This window comes from Antennarius striatus, chromosome 3, assembly GCF_040054535.1.
Source record: "Antennarius striatus isolate MH-2024 chromosome 3, ASM4005453v1, whole genome shotgun sequence".
Taxonomy (NCBI): domain Eukaryota; kingdom Metazoa; phylum Chordata; class Actinopteri; order Lophiiformes; family Antennariidae; genus Antennarius; species Antennarius striatus.
The window spans coordinates 8174201-8191485 of NC_090778.1; the positions used below are offsets into that span (position 1 = coordinate 8174201).

A 17285-nucleotide genomic window follows, 5' to 3' on the forward strand; every position below is an offset into this window, starting at 1 on the left:
GTAACAAAAACAGTGTGAATGTGTGTACAAGAGAGTGTTGTCTCACAGCAGGTGATTTTCCATGGTATTGATGGCTTTGCTGCTGCAGCAGCTCCATGGCTGAGGAAGAGGAGGATGAGTCGTTGCTCTGTTTGCTGCTAACAACTCCTCCTCTGCTGGGTGGAGTCACCTCTGACTCCTCCCTGCCCGCTGTCTTACCGTACAGAGGGTAGTGGAAACCTACAGAATAAAACCAAAGATACACACACACACATAGCCACAAAAATACACACAGATTATGAATTCATACAAACATGGAGAAGAAATTCTACATTTTGAGTCTTAAATTTATGATATCTAAAGATCACAGTTGTGAAGGGCCTTGTGTGCGACTACTGGCAGTTAGTGGTGTAGATGTAAACATTAGTGATTCCTGTCACTTATAGTAATCCCGAAAATCAGAAATCATTACATATTAGTGTTGTCTCATTATTAGGGAAATTCACCACATGTAAGGTAAAATACAGAAAGTATATTGTCTATGTGGATACAGGGCTTGTTTCAAAAGAACATGCTAAAAAAAATTACTGAAGGGCACAATACTGCCAAATTGTGCCCTTCAGTAATTTTTTTCTTTGTAAAATATTTGTTTGGTACATCATGACACAATAGGTTCTTTTTGTTTCCCAGAATAGCATCCATCTTTATCTATCAAGCTATTGGCTGCTTGATAGATAAAAGTATGGACCACCTGATACATATTTACACATTCAGCAGGCACAGACTGGAATGATAACCCCAATGATGAGGTGTTTGTTAAAGTCTAACAAATCTAACAAAGTCCAATAATCTTCTTAAAGCTTTAGTTTGATTTTAATCTCCATCTTCTGAGAGAACTATCTGACTTTCAACTGTGTGTCTGTCGTCTGGTATCAGGCAGGAAGAACTTCTACTAAGAAAGTTCAAGAAATGTCAAAGAAAAACTTTATAGCAGACAAAAATTATTATTTAGACTCTTACCTGGATAATTGTGAACCAGGGTTGGGGACACCCCTCTATAGGAGCCCCCGCTGCTCTCACATATTGTTAGGTATGGCGCATAAGAGGTGTGCTGGTACTGGATATAGGGCTGGTGGGTGGTCATGGGAGGAGATACTGCTGCCCGGGCACACTGGGACTCCTCAGATAGCCCTCCCAGCGGCTCCTGACCTTGATCATCTAGCCCCTCCAGCCTATCTGACTCATCTGTGTCGATGCTGGGTAGCAGATCGTGGGATCCATGTAACCTGATTTTTTTAGCATCTCCGCCTCCACCCCTCTCTGCTCCAACTCCTCCTCCTGAAGTCATCTTGGCCCCGGCAGGCTCCATGGTGGCTCCCCACTCTTTTCCCCTGTCTGCTTCACCCTCCTCGGCCTCCTCTCCATGCTGGCTCTGTAGCTCTGAGTATTTGCTGTGAACCAGGCAGTGAGCCCAGGCCGGGCCGTCTGAGGGCTAAATCGATGAGGACAAGTGTTGGTGCTAGTTGCAGTGTTTCCCCTATAATTCTTTATTAACAGTGGTGGGTGGAAGTCACTATGGGGTTTGTTCAATTTCAGTCCATATCCCTGTCCCAGTTTTTGTTTATATGGCCGGTTGCATCTCCTAAACTAAATACCTACTTTAAAACTCTGTTAGCCCTTCAGCGGTTATTTCGTTCTTGATTTTAGGATGGAAGGGAAGACAAATTAATAACTTCTATTTGCACATTTTCTTTTTAGCAGAGTTGGCAACCTTTTTTCTGTGGTGGCCCACCTCTGCTGAATGACTATAGAGGAAACACTGTGTACTGGAGTGAACAGAACCATAGACAGACCATCTATCACTGGCTCTGGGTGTGATGTCGATGAAGGATGACGATGTTTCGACAGCAGGCGGTCATTCACAGGTGGAATATGAGGAGTGTGGCGTCCCTCTAATGACACGAATTGAGACATGTCTCACACATGGGCAACTGCAGAATTTAGGCCAAACTGAAGAAAAAAAACAACCTACCCTTCAAAACACAGCTTTCATTCAATTCATACAATCTTTTTTACATTACCCAGAAAGCTAGAGTTAGCATTAACTGCATCATGAGAGGACATTGTTAAAAATCTGTACAAGCTTTCTGAAAAAGCAGCTCATATCAAAAACATTTATAGTGTTTCGTTTGTTTCAGTGTTTGTGTTACATTTACAGCTAAAGTGAATTATACATTTGCCTCATTACTTTTACTATAAACATTAAAACATTTTTATCCATTAATCAAACAGCATGACTTCATTTTCAAAAAAAATGACCAAGGTCATATGTCAAAGAAGAGCTACAGCACCACAGAAGCCACATGGTCTTTGTTATTAGCACCTATTGGTTTGGCTGTACACAATGTGTGATCAATCTCTTTGTGACACTCAACAACAGTCAATAAAGCACACCAACAACACCATCAGCGGCGACGACGGGTTATAGACAGAGGGAAAAACTTACACTGGAAAAGGAAACATTTGAGTCCAGATCTGTCTGACTGTTTGGGTTGTGGAGTGAAGAAGAAGAGGAAGAGGAAGGTGACTTGATGTCATCGCAGTCTTTCATTGAGATTGGGTGCTGGTCCATCATTCCACTGTGCACAGCCTTTATGCCTAGACTTTGTCCCCTCTCCACCCTCTCACTCATCTCCACGTAGGACAGGATGGGTTTGGGACAGCATCCTTTAGCACTATCTGGACCTTTACCTAGCATGGGTCCACCACTTAAACCCCCAACCATATGTTTATCATCATCACTGTCTCTCATCCCATGTCCCCTCTCACTCCTCTGCTTGGCACTGTGTGTCTGGTCACAGCATTTAGAGGCCAGTAACAGTTTCTGGTCCATGTACAATCCTCTGGAGTACTGGCCATAGTACAGTGATTGGGCCAAGGCAGTCTGAGTCTGACTCATAGCCAGTTGGAGCTGAGACTGAGGTGGCCCATCACTTTTCTTTGAGTCTGAGAACTCATGGGAGCAGCTTTTATTATCCTCTTTCACATCATCCTTCCTGTCTTTCCCTTTTCCATCAAGAGCAGAGCTTTTGTGGAAAGCAACACTGCTGCTGTTTTGTCTATCAGACTGCATGTACCCCTGCAGGTAGTACGGCTCATAGCTGTGATAATATGGGGATTGGGGGTCTTTTGATGATGGAACAGATGCTGCCGGTGGGGTTTTAGCTGAATTACCATGATTACTGTTAGAGCTCACCTCTGAAGAGGTTGATGAGCTAGACTTGGATCTGATTCCATCTGAACGACTTTCGGAAGATCCCCCATCATCTCCGGCATCTGAGATGTCGGAGTAGGCAGGGCTGTTGTTCTTACTATTGCTGTCTGCTGTTGCCAGACAACTACCACTGGAGTCAAGCCTTGATGAGCCACCGATGGAGGGACTGGGGGCATTGTCAGTGAAAGTGTAGACCTTATCAGCCTCAGCTCGAATACTGGCCATCCTGCTCTCCTGGCTCTCTGTGAGCCCATTGATTACATCCTGTTTGCTGAGATGCTCCTTCAGAAGGCTTCCAGAAATTTCTTTGACTCCAATTTTAGAACAAACACCATCTTCAATTTTGATTCCATTGTTGTCTCCATTAGGCACCCGAGTTGTCACCTCTTTATTATGTTTGTCCTTCAACCTACGCTTCTCTTTCTTTCTGGTCTCTTTGCTGCAGGTTACAAGAGTGGCTTTGACAAGGCTTGGTTCAACAACAATGCTAAGCTTTGGTTTGATGGGTTTCAGGGGAAGGTTTTTACTGGTGAGCCCTACTACTGCCATGGGGGAGGGCTGCTGTGAGGTGGCAGTATCTGCTGCGCCGCTTGGATATGCTGTGTTGGGTATGGCAATAAGCTTAGGAGGAGCAGGTGCTGGAGCGATTGGTCGATTGGTCCGTGACTTGGACAACTTCTCTACCTTTCCATTAGTCTTCTTGCCTTTATCACATGTTCCTCCTTTCTTATCAATTAGACCTTCTGCTTCCAGCTTAGGCATTTCCACCATGGAGTTTCTGTCTGGCACCATGCAATTTTCCAGAACCACAGTCATATTGGAGATAATGGGCAGATTGCTAAGGTCATCAATCAATCCATCTTTCAGCAGTGAAGTTCTTCTTGTCTTGGTATTGGCCGTAGGTGTGTGGTCAGTACTGAGGAGTAGCCTTCTGTTCTTGGGTGATCCCACAGTGGTAACCTTATACAGAGGAGCAGCTTTCTTAGAGGAGCTATTACCATTGGAGTTGTTATTTGTCTCTGAAAGATCGGATGTTATGCTGCTGATGGTGTCCTCACAGTCCGATAGCCTTTCCTCACTTTCCCCATCCTTTGCGGGCTCCATCTCAGGCTTCCTCTGCTCCTCAGCTTCCAAGTGTGCATGTGTCTGGTGGTACCGCAGGCCATTGATGTGCTTGTAGCGTTTAGTGCAGTTGGGATGGGGGCAGTCAATGAGGATGGGTGGAGGAGGTGGTGAGGAGGCACAACCTCCCGGGTCCATGAATGAGGGATCGGATTTTCCCTGTGGCGTGGATGGGGCACTGCGGGATTTGGCTCGAATCCTTTTCCCATTTCCATTTTTGATGTCGTCCGAGGACACCAGGCTGAGATCCAGGTCAGCTGGTAGTTTGTTCTTTCGTTTCCCGGAGGAGAGAGAGGATGTGCTATTGGCAGATTTCACCTCCTCAACAGTAAAGAAAGAAGGAGGTGTTCGGCAGTTGTTATTGATGAGGTTCAGGCTTCCTCTCCGTCCCTTGCTGTGGGTGGGGGCAGTGGTTCCAGCCACAGCACCTCCACGGCTCCTATGCTGTGACAGACCCCTGACTTTGGCAGCTGGGGCTGGTTCAACGCAGGGTCGCTCAGCCATGGCCATCCGCATCCGTTTTCCTCTGCCACGCCCACCTGGAAACTCAGGGTCACTGGAGGGAGACTCACAAAACCTAGAACAAGCAAAGGAAATACAATAGATAAAGGAAGTTCCTTTCAATAAGCAGTGTCCACAGCAGCGCTGTGGTGTGAGGTCTTTATTCTGACCAAATAATCATCATATTTACATTAAAAGATGGTCACTGAAAAGCTAAGCATCTACAGACATAAAAATGACTAGTTGTGTTAATGGATAATATAGTGCTCCATCAAACAAACACACGTCAAGTTAAATATGTGGAAATAGTGACAAAAATATGACATTGACAATGATTATGCAAAATTATTGAGGTTTATTCAAATCATTGTGATGATATAAATATGCATGACTTGCATATTGACGTTACACATGTATCATTTCAGATTGTTTTAGTTCACCTAATATGTTGTATTTTTGAATTATTGAGGTTTATTCAAATCATTGTGATGATATAAATATGCATGACTTGCATATTGACGTTACACATGTATCATTTCAGATTGTTTTAGTTCACCTAATATGTTGTATTTTTGAATTGTATAATGTAGTTTGAATTGAGTTGTAAAAAGCTTGTTAAATCCTAATAAATTAACTTAAAAAAAATCAATTTCCCCGGTTAGTCAGAATGCTGCTGTTCTCCTTCCTGTTGCTGCTTCTTGAATGATTTTACCCCATGAACAACTTGTTCATATTCTCTCCCAAACTGAACTGTTGTACCTTCTGACAAAAAACCTTGGAAGATAGATTATCATTCAAGACTCATGTGAACCACTTTACTGAGACGTCAAGGATAAAAATTGATTTTCTCTGCACAAAGCCTGCTTCTATTTTGATCACATAAGAAAAAAAAAACCTGTACAACCCATGGTTATCTCTGGATTTGATATTGAGGGATTTTGTATTCGCATGCTGTCATCTCAGCTTTGAAAGGTTTTGATGCTGTTTACCACAACACTTCTCATCCTAATACTGAATATACTTCTCTACTCCTCTCTGCCAGGAAAGTGAAAATAGATTGTGTTATATGTTTATATACAGAATAAAGCTCTACTCTCAAAACTTGACCCCAAACCTTGCATCAGTGCTGACCTTTAAATGCACTAATGACAACACATCATAGGACCGCTTGATGTAAAATACTGAATGACTGTACTCTGACCTTGGTAAGACTACTTTGGGTGTTAATCACCATATTGATGGAACAGATTTCAACTAAACATTCTTGTTCCCCTCTGTGATGTTAAACCAATGATATCTCACATTTCCTATGATGTTTGTAATTGCTTTTTACACCAGTGTCTCTAAGTGTCACTGGAGCCGCTGGATGTCTAGATAACATTTTTTGTATTTAATTTGGCATTTCCAGGTTATTTATTCGGCGGATGCTTTTAGCTGGGTTTGTTTTTCAAACTCAAACTACCTTTCTTTATTTTACTTTTTTTACTTATTATTTAATAATTACATCATTTGGTTAGAGCTTCATTCAAAGGTAGATAATGAATCATTTAATTTAATTCAGATGAATTCTATAATACATCCTCATTTGGCCCAATGCTAAAAGCTATTTAGTTCTTTTATAGTTTTTGAAATTAAAATGTAATTACCATGACAACAATCATTCACACTCATGAGCAATGAATGCAAGATTTCAGGGACAGTCACATTTTTCACTTGACAAAAAATACACACACACATTTGTCTAACAGTTAGGATGGAGATTGAAGGGAGCTTTTGTTCATAGCTCATGAAACAACAGCTAATAGCACCTGAGCCAATTTAGCTGCTAAAGTCTTAGATGATTTTAAAAGCACATTAAAATATATAGTTTTTAGTCAATCAAATAGACAGTCAGAAGAAAGTGAAAGAAGAACAATGACAATGAAATCATGCAAACTAATACTAACAACAAACAAAGCAAATATAGACTCATTATATGAGGCCTATCCTTGAAATGTGTTTACAGTTATAATTAGAATTGATTTCAAATTGTAGGTGTCATAGTACGTATTTAAATACATACAGAGTAATGCCTATGTATATATGTATATATCAATGGTGGGCCATGCATTTCACACCTAGACCTTCAGTGATGTTATCCTTAGTCAAACTTGCATAAATAAATCCCATCATGAGCAGCTCCCACCGCTGCCACCAATGTAGCGTTCAGGACTGAGGTTTATAACTTCTCTCAAATGGGACAAAAACTGGCGACAGCCCCAGTCCTTTTATTGTCACTGGCACGGAAGAATCGAGAGGTAGAACGTTGGTAGAAGGATGCTGAATAGTGAATATATTGGTAGAAGGATGCTGAGTTTTGAACTGCCAGGCAGGTGGCCTAGAGGAAAACCAAAAAGGAGGTTTGTGGATTTAATGTGGGAGGACATGAAAGTAGTTGGTGTGAGAGAAGAGGATGCCAAGGACAGGATTAGATGGAGGCAATTGATTTGCTGTGGCGATCCTTGAAGGAAAAAGCCAAAAGGAAAAGAAGAAGAAAGAAGACAGAAGAATCGAGCGGCCACACCTTGCATAGAAGTCACTCAACTACGTCACAGAACAAAACCGACTGAAATGACCATCATTTGTGACACCGCAGCTAGAGAAACTAAATACAGACATACACTAACACACTACTAGATGTTGCATCATCTCTATCATGTATAAAACAGGCAATTTTCCAGCAGGGACACACGTTTCTTTGTGTATTTCCACTACAATCACACAGCTGTGCAAGTGCACCACATCATTTACACACATTGCAGAAGAGCAAGCTTCTTTTTTTTTTTTTAGTATATTTGTCATTTTATTTCGTTATAATTGATTTGATATAAATGAAATGAAATTACAAGAACATTAAATATGAAAACTTAGATCAATTAAATGCTTGTACTCACCGAAACAGCTGTTCAAACGGCTTATTTAAACACAAAATCCATTCTACTTTCATTCCTCAAGAACACTCCATTTGCTAGAACAGGTTATTAGTTCAGGTTAGCTAGATGAGGTTAGCTAGCTCAGGTTAGCTAGAACAGTTTAGCTAGAACAGTTTAGCTAGAAGAGTTTGGCTAGTTCAGGTTAGCTACAACAGGTTAGCAAGAACAGGTTAGTTCAGGTTAGCTAGTTCAGGTTAGCTAGAACAGGTTAGCCAGAACAGGTTAGCTCCTTCAGGGATCGGACGGTCGTCTCACTAGAACTCCTCTTCAAATGTGCATTTGCATGGCGCCGCCTTCTCAGAGTGAGTATCCAATCACAGAACACGTACATGTCAGGTGAACGTGAAGCCAGCTAGAAGGCCATAGTGTCGCCAACTCGTGATCTGATTGGCTATCGCATCTATTAACTATATGTTCCCATTCTCTCACAGTGCAAGGAGACTTGCATTCTAGATTTTGAAGGTCCTGGGCAGATTTCATTCAACCTATCAACACAAGCCTGCTGAATTCTGATTGGATAAAACCCATGTAACCTCAAAAATAGAACACTGACCCAGTCTTGGCCTATGTCATATTATATCGAAATGTATAAATACATATATTTATACATATATTTGAATATATTTTTAAGGAAAATGCATTCAAATATAATTAAACTTTATCAGAAATATCATGATTTCTGGTTATGTTAGACCAGTGGAGAAGATATAGATATAATATATGTGTGTGTGTGTGTGTGTGTGTGTGTGTGTGTGTGTGTGTGTGTGTGTGTGTGTGTGTGTGTGTGTGTGTGTGTGTGTGTGTGTGTGTGTGTGTGTATATATATATATATACATACATACATACATACATACATATATACAGTTAAAAAAAAGTCCCTCTCACCCTTGTGGGGTGGTATCTGTGTGTCATCCTCAAGCTTAGGTCCTCTACCAGAGGCCTGGGAGTCTGAGGGTTCTGCGCAGTATCTTAGCTGTTCCTAGGACTGCGCTCTTCTGGACTGAGGCTTCAGATGTTGTTCCAGGAATCTGCTGGAGCCACTCTTCCAGTTTGGGGGTCACTGCCCCAAGTGCTCCTACTACCACGGGGACCACATTAACCTTAACCTTCCACATCTGTTCCAGCTGTTCTTTCAACCCTTTCAACCCACAACCTCCTGCATTCAAGTCAGTTGACTTAACCACTGTACTAAGCAGCTGGATAGTACAGTGGTTAAGTCTACTGACTTGAATGCAGGAGGTTGTGGGTTCGAATCCCGGTCGGGACAAATATATATATATATATATATATATATATATATATATATATATATATATATATATATATATATATCCGGAAAACACACAGCGGACTCCTGAACCCTTTGGTTCTATGGATGTCTTTTCTCCATTACAGATCAGTCAGCTGATTAAAATAGTCTCCTCAGCTAAACCATCCTCCTGTCTATTAGATCCAATTCCAACTAAATGCATCAAAAAAGCCTTACCTTTACTTAACAACCACTTCCTTTGTATAATTAACCTGTCATTATCAACTGGATATCTACCATGGTCCTTTAAAGTAGCTGTAATCAACCCACTTCTCAAAAAACCTAACATGGACCCTATTGTTCTAAATAATTATCAACCAATCTCAAATCTCCCGTTTTTTTTTGTTGTTGTTTTTTTTTAAATTTTATATACTCGAGTAATCCCCGAAGGGCAATTAGTGGCACACTATATTTAGTCCATATCAAATCACATGCATGTTAGTTAGTGTGTACAGGCCCTGAACACACACACACATACACACACAGGAGCCTGTACTCATGCAGAGTAGGTAGAGTGGCGGGTAGCTCCTGCTTGGTGCGCCCCAAATAAGCAACTTGTAAGGGGGACGGCGCCTTGCTCAAGGGTGCCTCGGCAGTGCTCCAGAGGTCATCTGACACCTCCCACTGTCAGCTCACCTCCGGGTGTTTTGGGTGGGAGCGGTAATCGAACCGCCGATCTCAGATCATTGGATGACCCGCTCTACCGCACGCTCTGCCACTGAGCCACTGCCGCCCCATTAATTTTAAGCAGGATCTTGGAGAAAATAGTCACTAATCAGTTTTGTGATTCCTTTATTTGAGAATTTCCAGTCAGGTTTTAGGGAACATAATAGTATGGAAACGGCACTTGTCAAGGTTAGCAACGACCTTCTAACCGCTTCAGACAGAGGACTTGTTTCTATATTGGTTCTCTTGGACCTTGGTGGGGCTTTTGACACAATTGACCACAATATTCTTCTGACACGACTGGACAAAACAATTGGTATTAAGGGATCAGGATTGAGCTGGTTTGAGTCATATTTAACTGACCATTCCCAGTTTGTTAACGTTAATAACAAGAACTCCCAGTCAACTACAGTTAGCTATGGAGTTCTTCAAGGCATCTTCATCTCTGCTACTTCCAGCTCTGTCTCCTGTCTTTTCCTCAGGGACACTGTCTCTAGACCAAACAACATCGCTGGTCTCACCACAGTTTTGTACACCTTTCCTTTCATTTTAGCTGAAACTCTTCTATCACACATCACACCTGACACTTTTCTCCACCTGTTCCATCTTGCCTGTACATGCTTTTTCACCTCTTTTCCACACTCTCCATTGCTCTGGACTGTTGACCCTAAATACTAAAGATCCTCCACCTTCTTGATGTCTTCTCCCTGCAACATCACTTTTTCACCTGGGTCATTCTCTTCATGAACTGTGATGCAAACATCACAGTCCATGGAGATTCCTGTTTACCTTGTCTGTCATCTTGTCCATTGCCATAGCGAACAAGAAGGGGCTCAGAGCTGATCCCTGATGCAGTCCCATCTCCACCTTGAACTCCTCTGTCACACCTACAGCACACATCACCACTGTCTTACAGTCCTCATACATGTCCTGCACTGATCTAACATATTTCTCCAACACTCCAGACTTCTACAATTCCACAGTTCCTCTCTGGGCACCTTGTCATAAGCTTTCTCCAATTTTACAAAGACACAATGCAGCTCCCTCTGGGCTTCTCTGTACTTCTCTATCAACATCCTCAAATGAAATACTGTACTCTTTTGGCATGAAACCATACTGCTGCTCACAAATGTTCACTTTCTGCCCTTTGTCTAGCTTCAACTACTCTTTCCCATAACTTCATTGTATGGCTTTGTTCTTTTGTAGTTGCCACAACTCTGCACATCTCCCTTGTTCTTAAAAATGGGCACCAGAACACTTCTCCTCCATTCCTCAGGCATCTTCTCACTATCTAAGATTGTGTTGAACAACCCAGACAGAAACTAAACTGCCACCTCTCCTAGACACTTCCATACCTCTGCAGGACCGAATGCCTTTCCACTTTTTGTCCTCTTCAATCACTTCCTCACTTCATCCTGACTAATCTTTGAGACTTTCTGGTCCACAACAGCCACCTCTTCTAGTCTTTGTTCTCTCTCATTTTCCACATTCATCAACTCTTCAAAGTACTGTTCCCTTCTATTGACTACTGGCACCTGTCAATACACTTCCCTTCCTATCTTAATCACCCTAACCTGCTGCAAGTCCTTCCCATCTCTGTCTCTCTGTCTTGCCAACCTGTATAAATTAGTCTCTCCCTCCTTACTGTCCTACCAAGTACACAAGTCATCATAAGACCGTTGTTTGGCCTTTGCTTTTCTACTTTCCCCTTACGCTGCATCTTCCTGCATTCCTGTCTACTCTCCTCAGCCCTCTCAATGTCCCACTTCTTAGCTAACCTCTTTCTCTGTATACACTCCTGAACCTCCTCATTCCACCACCAAGTCTCCTTATCTACTTTCTTTCCAGATGACACACCAAGTACTCTCCTACTTGTCTCCCTGACCACATTAGCTATCTGGAAGCACTTCCTGACCACCCAGAAACAGTCTTAACTCCTTCCTAAAAGTCGTGCAACACTCTGCCTTTTTCAGATTCCACCATTTCATCCTCTGCTCTGCCTTTGCACTCTTCATCTTCCTCACCACCAGAGTCATCCTTCACACCCCCATCCTATGCTGTTTGGCTACACTCTCGCTTACCACTACTTTGCAGTCACTGATCTCCTACAGATTACACCCTCTACACAAGATGTAGTCTACCTGTGTGTTCCTACCTCCACTCTTATAGGTCACCCTATGTTCCTGCCTCTTCTAGAAGAAAGTATTCACTATAGCCACTTCCATCCTTTCTGCAAACACAACCACCATCTTTCCTTCTGCATTCCTCTCCTAGATACAAAACCTACCAATCACCTCCTCATCACCTCTGTTTGCTGCGCCAACATGTCCACTAACAAGTCTCTCACTTCTAGATGTGCTCTGAATCACTTCATTAAAGTCCAAACAGAATTTCTCCTTCTCCTCCAGCTCACATCCTACCTGTGGAGCATACTCACTAACAACATTGATCATTACACCTTTGATTTCTAGCTTCAGACTCATCACTCTATCTGACATTCTTTTTACCTCCAAGACATTCCTAACAAACTCCTCCTTCAAGATAACTCCTACTCCATTTCTCTTCCTATCTACACCATGATAGAACAACTTGAAGCCTGCTCCTAAACTGCTAACCTTGCTACCTTTCCACCTGGTCTCCTGGACACACAGTATGTCTACCTTCCTCCTCTGCATCATGTCAACCAACTCTCTACCTTTTCCTGTCATAGTTCCAACATTCAACGTCGCTACTCTCAGTCCTATACTCTTGGCGGTCCTCTTCTCTCTCCCCACGAACACACTTTCCTCCTCTCCTTCTACCAATGGTAGTCCAATTTCCACCGGCACCCTGTAGGTCAACAGCGCCGATGGCAGTCGTTGTTAACCCGGGCCTTGACCGATATGGTATTGAAGTCATAGATTTGATTTGCATATTGATTTGGCAAAAGTTTTACGTCAGATGCCCTTGCTGATACACTCCGCTGTATTTATCCGTGCTTGGGACTGGCACAATAAGACACTGGCTTGTGTCCTTTTGTGGTTAAATTCGCCCTCTTGTGGCTACATGTGGCTTGCCTCTATTTTGGTCTATTTAAGGTTACTTGGTCAACTTATTACATCCCGCTTCAAAGCAATGATGTATTGTAATTGTTAGTGTTCATGTGTTCGTCCGTCCGTCCGTTAGTCCACCAAATATCTTCGCAACCGTTACAGACAGCAAGATGAAACAAAAAGCACATTACTCGGGCAGCAAAGGGGATGAAAATAATATTATAACCTTGACCTTGAGAAAAGTACATGAGGGTCAAATTTCAACTTTTGTACCAGGAACCAGATAAGATAGACAGACACGGGAGAAGGCCAGTATGAGTAAGACCATAGATCAGAGGTAGTCAATTAAAACTCACAGAGGTCCAGCTATTAAGATTTCCTCTTAGTAAAAGGTACGAACCCAAGTCCAGTTTGTGTCTTATGTCCACATATTCATGGTTTAAACAACATTTATTGTCAATTTTCAATGCAGGATATGTTTAACTGAGAGCACAGCTGGCCCCTTTACCAAAATAAAACTAGATTCAGGCAAAAATAATTAAAGCCTTTATGTGAGATTGAAGAACACACAAACCTCAGAACTAAAAAAAGAAATTACGAAGAGTGAACTGAGTCGATTAACCCTTTTTTCTCATAAATTAAAGTCGTCCCAACCTAAAGAACTGAAGGCCCACACTTCAAGTCAGTATAAAAATACAGTATTAACATTGTCTGAAAGCCATAAATAAAAAAAATATTGGTTGGAATGGACTCAGTGCCATTCTCAAGCAGACAAGGATGTGTTCATTGGTGAGCCTAGAATGGTAATTGTTTATAACAACGTTCAAAAACAAAAAAAAAGCTGACTTTCAGCTTTAAGTCGATCCAAACACTGTCAAAATGTGCAGTGCTACTGTGGTTGGATCAGGGAAGACACTCACGCAGTCTGTAGCCAAAATACTCTCTTAATGCAGCATTTCCTTACAGATCAATGAACTGAATCTACAAAGATCTTGCATGTGTCCACTCGAATGTCTATGTCACCTCCTTGGAAAATATTCGTGAAGGAACCGGACATACACCAGAAGCTGGACATCACTTGTAACATCTGTAGACTCATCAATGGCCAAAGATATACATGGTGAATGCTGAATAGCTGCATCAAGCAATATTTCTGGTTTTCTGGTTGCTGTTGAAGCTGACATCGGGATTTGTTTGAGTTTTTCCACAAATCCCATCTTTCTGTTTTTCCTCAAATAATGTCTCAACAACTGTGTTTAAGCACTTCTTCACAACTGTCCCATCACTATTTTTTATGTTGCCCCAAAATTCACGATACCTTAAGTAACATTTGTTCAATAAAGGTATCGTTTACTGGGCTGTAAATGTATGCGTGATGAATAGATCTCTCATACTGCACTTGGAGGTTCAAAGCCCCAGACATCAATAGCGACTTTAAATCCAGTCCTGAAGGACAACATTGGAATAAATACAGTTCAGGTGTGTGGGGAGCTGTTAAGTCAGAATGAGTAAAATAGAGTTGTAGTAGCGATCCAGGAGAGTTTGGACCAATATGCACATGCCTGATTGTGCATGTGTTGGTATTGGCTTGTGGTAGGAGGAGTGGCACTGTGGGTGTCTTCAGAAATTAATAACTAATGCCACTCAACTGTGTTGCCCAGTTACTAGTAGTTATGGCGTGGGTAGGACTTTTGAATGCTTTGAATGCCTTTGGACGTATGGTATTGTGAATGCATTTGACATTATGGTTATCTGTATCATTATCTCTGTTTTATGGGCACTCAAATATGACTAAGTGTCAATCGGTGTGCAGCGTGCACGTCATCAGTTATCTCCAATGTTTAGCCTGCGCTGTGGTAGCTGTTTCATCATTTGATCATTCCTCAGCCGTAACAAGAGTAAGTTTGAACAACGTAATATTAGTTATAAAGATCCCTGTTATACATGTTTTCAGCATTTACACTGAGTTAAACTAACAAGTTAACAAGTACCTGGCTATAGACTTAAATGTACTCTTCAAATATGAGATTTGCTGAGTTTTGTCAACAATGCAAATAGGGGAACCTAATGTCAGGCAGCAAAATGTCACTTTAAAAGCCAATGGTTATACACATTTTTTAAAAAACATTACAACTGGTGTCTGTGGGAGTTCATGGAATTTTGTGTGAAAATGTGTTTGTGTGATTACTGAAGAAGGCATAGTCAGACGTGCAATTTGGTAGTTCAACCTCACAGCTGACAGGGGGAACTCCAGAGGTGGCATGGTACTTGAAATGAGGACCCACCAGTTCCAAGTTAAAGCAATGTTGTCATGTTTGGTTTTCATTTCTTCCATCATGATTATTATCATTCATGATATTCTTTTGTAATTGATTGCCCAGAGACACGCGGCAGTAAAATGATACAAATGATACATAATACAATTCATGGTTGCGTTTCATTTTTCCATTTACAGTATGTTTTAAACCTCTTTTCTGGTAAGTCTCACTGATAATTGATAGCTCTCAGCTGTAGCAAAGCTATTATGCTGCTACACAGGACAATTTAACCAGAGACTCATAGTCTGGGTTGAAGAATATGGTTTTAATATATTTTCAAGTCTTGACTGTATTAAATGATTTATTCCTATTAATAAAGGCAGATGGTTAAGGGAAGTATTCAAGCCTTTTCAAAACAACGTTGATGTTGGTCAGCTAGATTTGGGATATTTCTGTTGCTGGTTATGGCCAAATAAGCCATCTTGAATAATGGATCTGGGCCAGATGAGCCGCTTTATGAACACTTCCAGACCGGGTTCGGACGGCTGAGCTGCTTTATTAATGGATACGGATTGGCTCCGCACCTGATGTGGTTTGGATCCATGGTCCTTGTCTGCTCCGGGTTTGTCATTTTGTGCAATTGGACTCCATTCCCGGCCCGGTTCACAGCTCCGTAGCGAAAACTGGTGGCGAAACCAGGGCGGTTCCGAGGTGGACTGAAAAGGCTATCAGGGTCTGCTGTAACAATAAGTGGTAGCTGCAGCAAGTTGTCTCACTTCCAGGTGCACTGACAGCGCAGGGTAAACAAACGATCTGATTGACTGGACTGAGTGGCGCTATTACCGTATTAACCTGAGTAGCCGCGCGACCGTCAGAAAAAAATGCTTCACAAAAATCTACGCTCATTAATTTATCGTGGTATTTATCATGATATCATTATCCGATGACACTGCGATAGTGGCATGTGTCTGGGAGGGTGATGAGGGGCGTACAGGGCATTGGTGGCTGACTTCGTGGAGTGGTGCCAACAGAACCAGCTCCAGCTCAACATCTCCAAGACGAAGGAGATGCTGCCGGATTTTCGGCGGTCACCCCCCTCTCCACAGCCAGTGATCATTGAGGGCAGTGAGGTGGAGGTGGTAGAAAACTATAAATACCTGGGACTGCAGCTAGACAGCAGACTAGACTGGTCACTCAACTCGGACTGTGTGTGCAAGAAGGGGCAGAGCAGGATACTTCCTGAGGAGGCTGGCTCTTCATCATCTGTCCTAAGCTCCTTCTCATGTTCTATCAGTCCATAGTCTCCACTGTGCTGTCATATGCCATTGTGTGTTGGGGTGGGGGGGCCAGGAAAAGAGATATGGACTGTCTGAACAGACTAATCCGCAGAGCGGGCTCAGTGGTCGGGCTGAGCCTGGACTCTGTGGAGACAGTTCTTGAGAGCAGGACCATGTCTAAATTCAGGGCCATCATGAACAACACCAGCCACCCCCTGCACACCACCTTCTCTCAGCAGAGAAGCACCTTCAGCGGCAGACTGCTGTCACACAAAGCCTCCACAGAGAGGCTGAGGTCCTCCTTCGTGCCCCGTGCCATCAGGGTCTACAATGACTCTCTCAGGAGGAGTGGGGGGGAGGTGGTGAGGTCAGCACGCGGTTGAATGGATTTCATTTAATATTATACTGTTTATATTTTAATTTTATACTGTTTATATTTCAATTTAATTTTATACTGTTTACATTTTAATTTTATACTCTTTATATTTTAATTTCATACTGTTTATATTTTAATTTTATACTCTTTATATTTTTAGTTATAGTTTAGTATATATAGTGCTGCATGTGTCTGTTAGTGTAGTGTATGTCTTGTGGTATGTCCTGTGATGTCAGTGTTTCTTTTTCTCCTGGTGTTTAATCCACTATTTATTCGTGATGTAATGCCAGAGCAGTGGATATGTACAATTTCCTCCAGGATTAATAAAGTATCTATCTATCTATCTGGAGTTGTCACGGGTCCGGACAGAACCATGACTCGGTCCGGATCTGGACGGCGGTCCGCGATTTGATAGTGCCTGCCATGGATCAAAGCCAGTGCTTTGATCTATGAAAGTATGGCAGAGCACTAGCTCTGATTTTTGACCTGTGCAAGTAGGTCAGGGTACAATTTTGAATT

The 17285-nt window shown here is 42.1% G+C and overlaps 1 protein-coding gene across 1 annotated transcript in view; it reads right to left on the reverse strand.

Moving 5' to 3' along the window:
- The window catches only part of znf608 (zinc finger protein 608), a 105824-nt gene that overhangs the window by 6153 nt on the left and 82386 nt on the right, over nucleotides 1–17285 (reverse strand). The window contains exons 4-6 of the mRNA XM_068309658.1: nucleotides 2486–4952; nucleotides 1000–1471; nucleotides 47–219 (exon numbers count right to left, since the gene is read on the reverse strand). Of these exons, the coding sequence (XP_068165759.1) occupies nucleotides 47–219; nucleotides 1000–1471; nucleotides 2486–4952 (3112 nt within the window). The remainder of the gene's footprint in view (nucleotides 1–46; nucleotides 220–999; nucleotides 1472–2485; nucleotides 4953–17285) is intronic.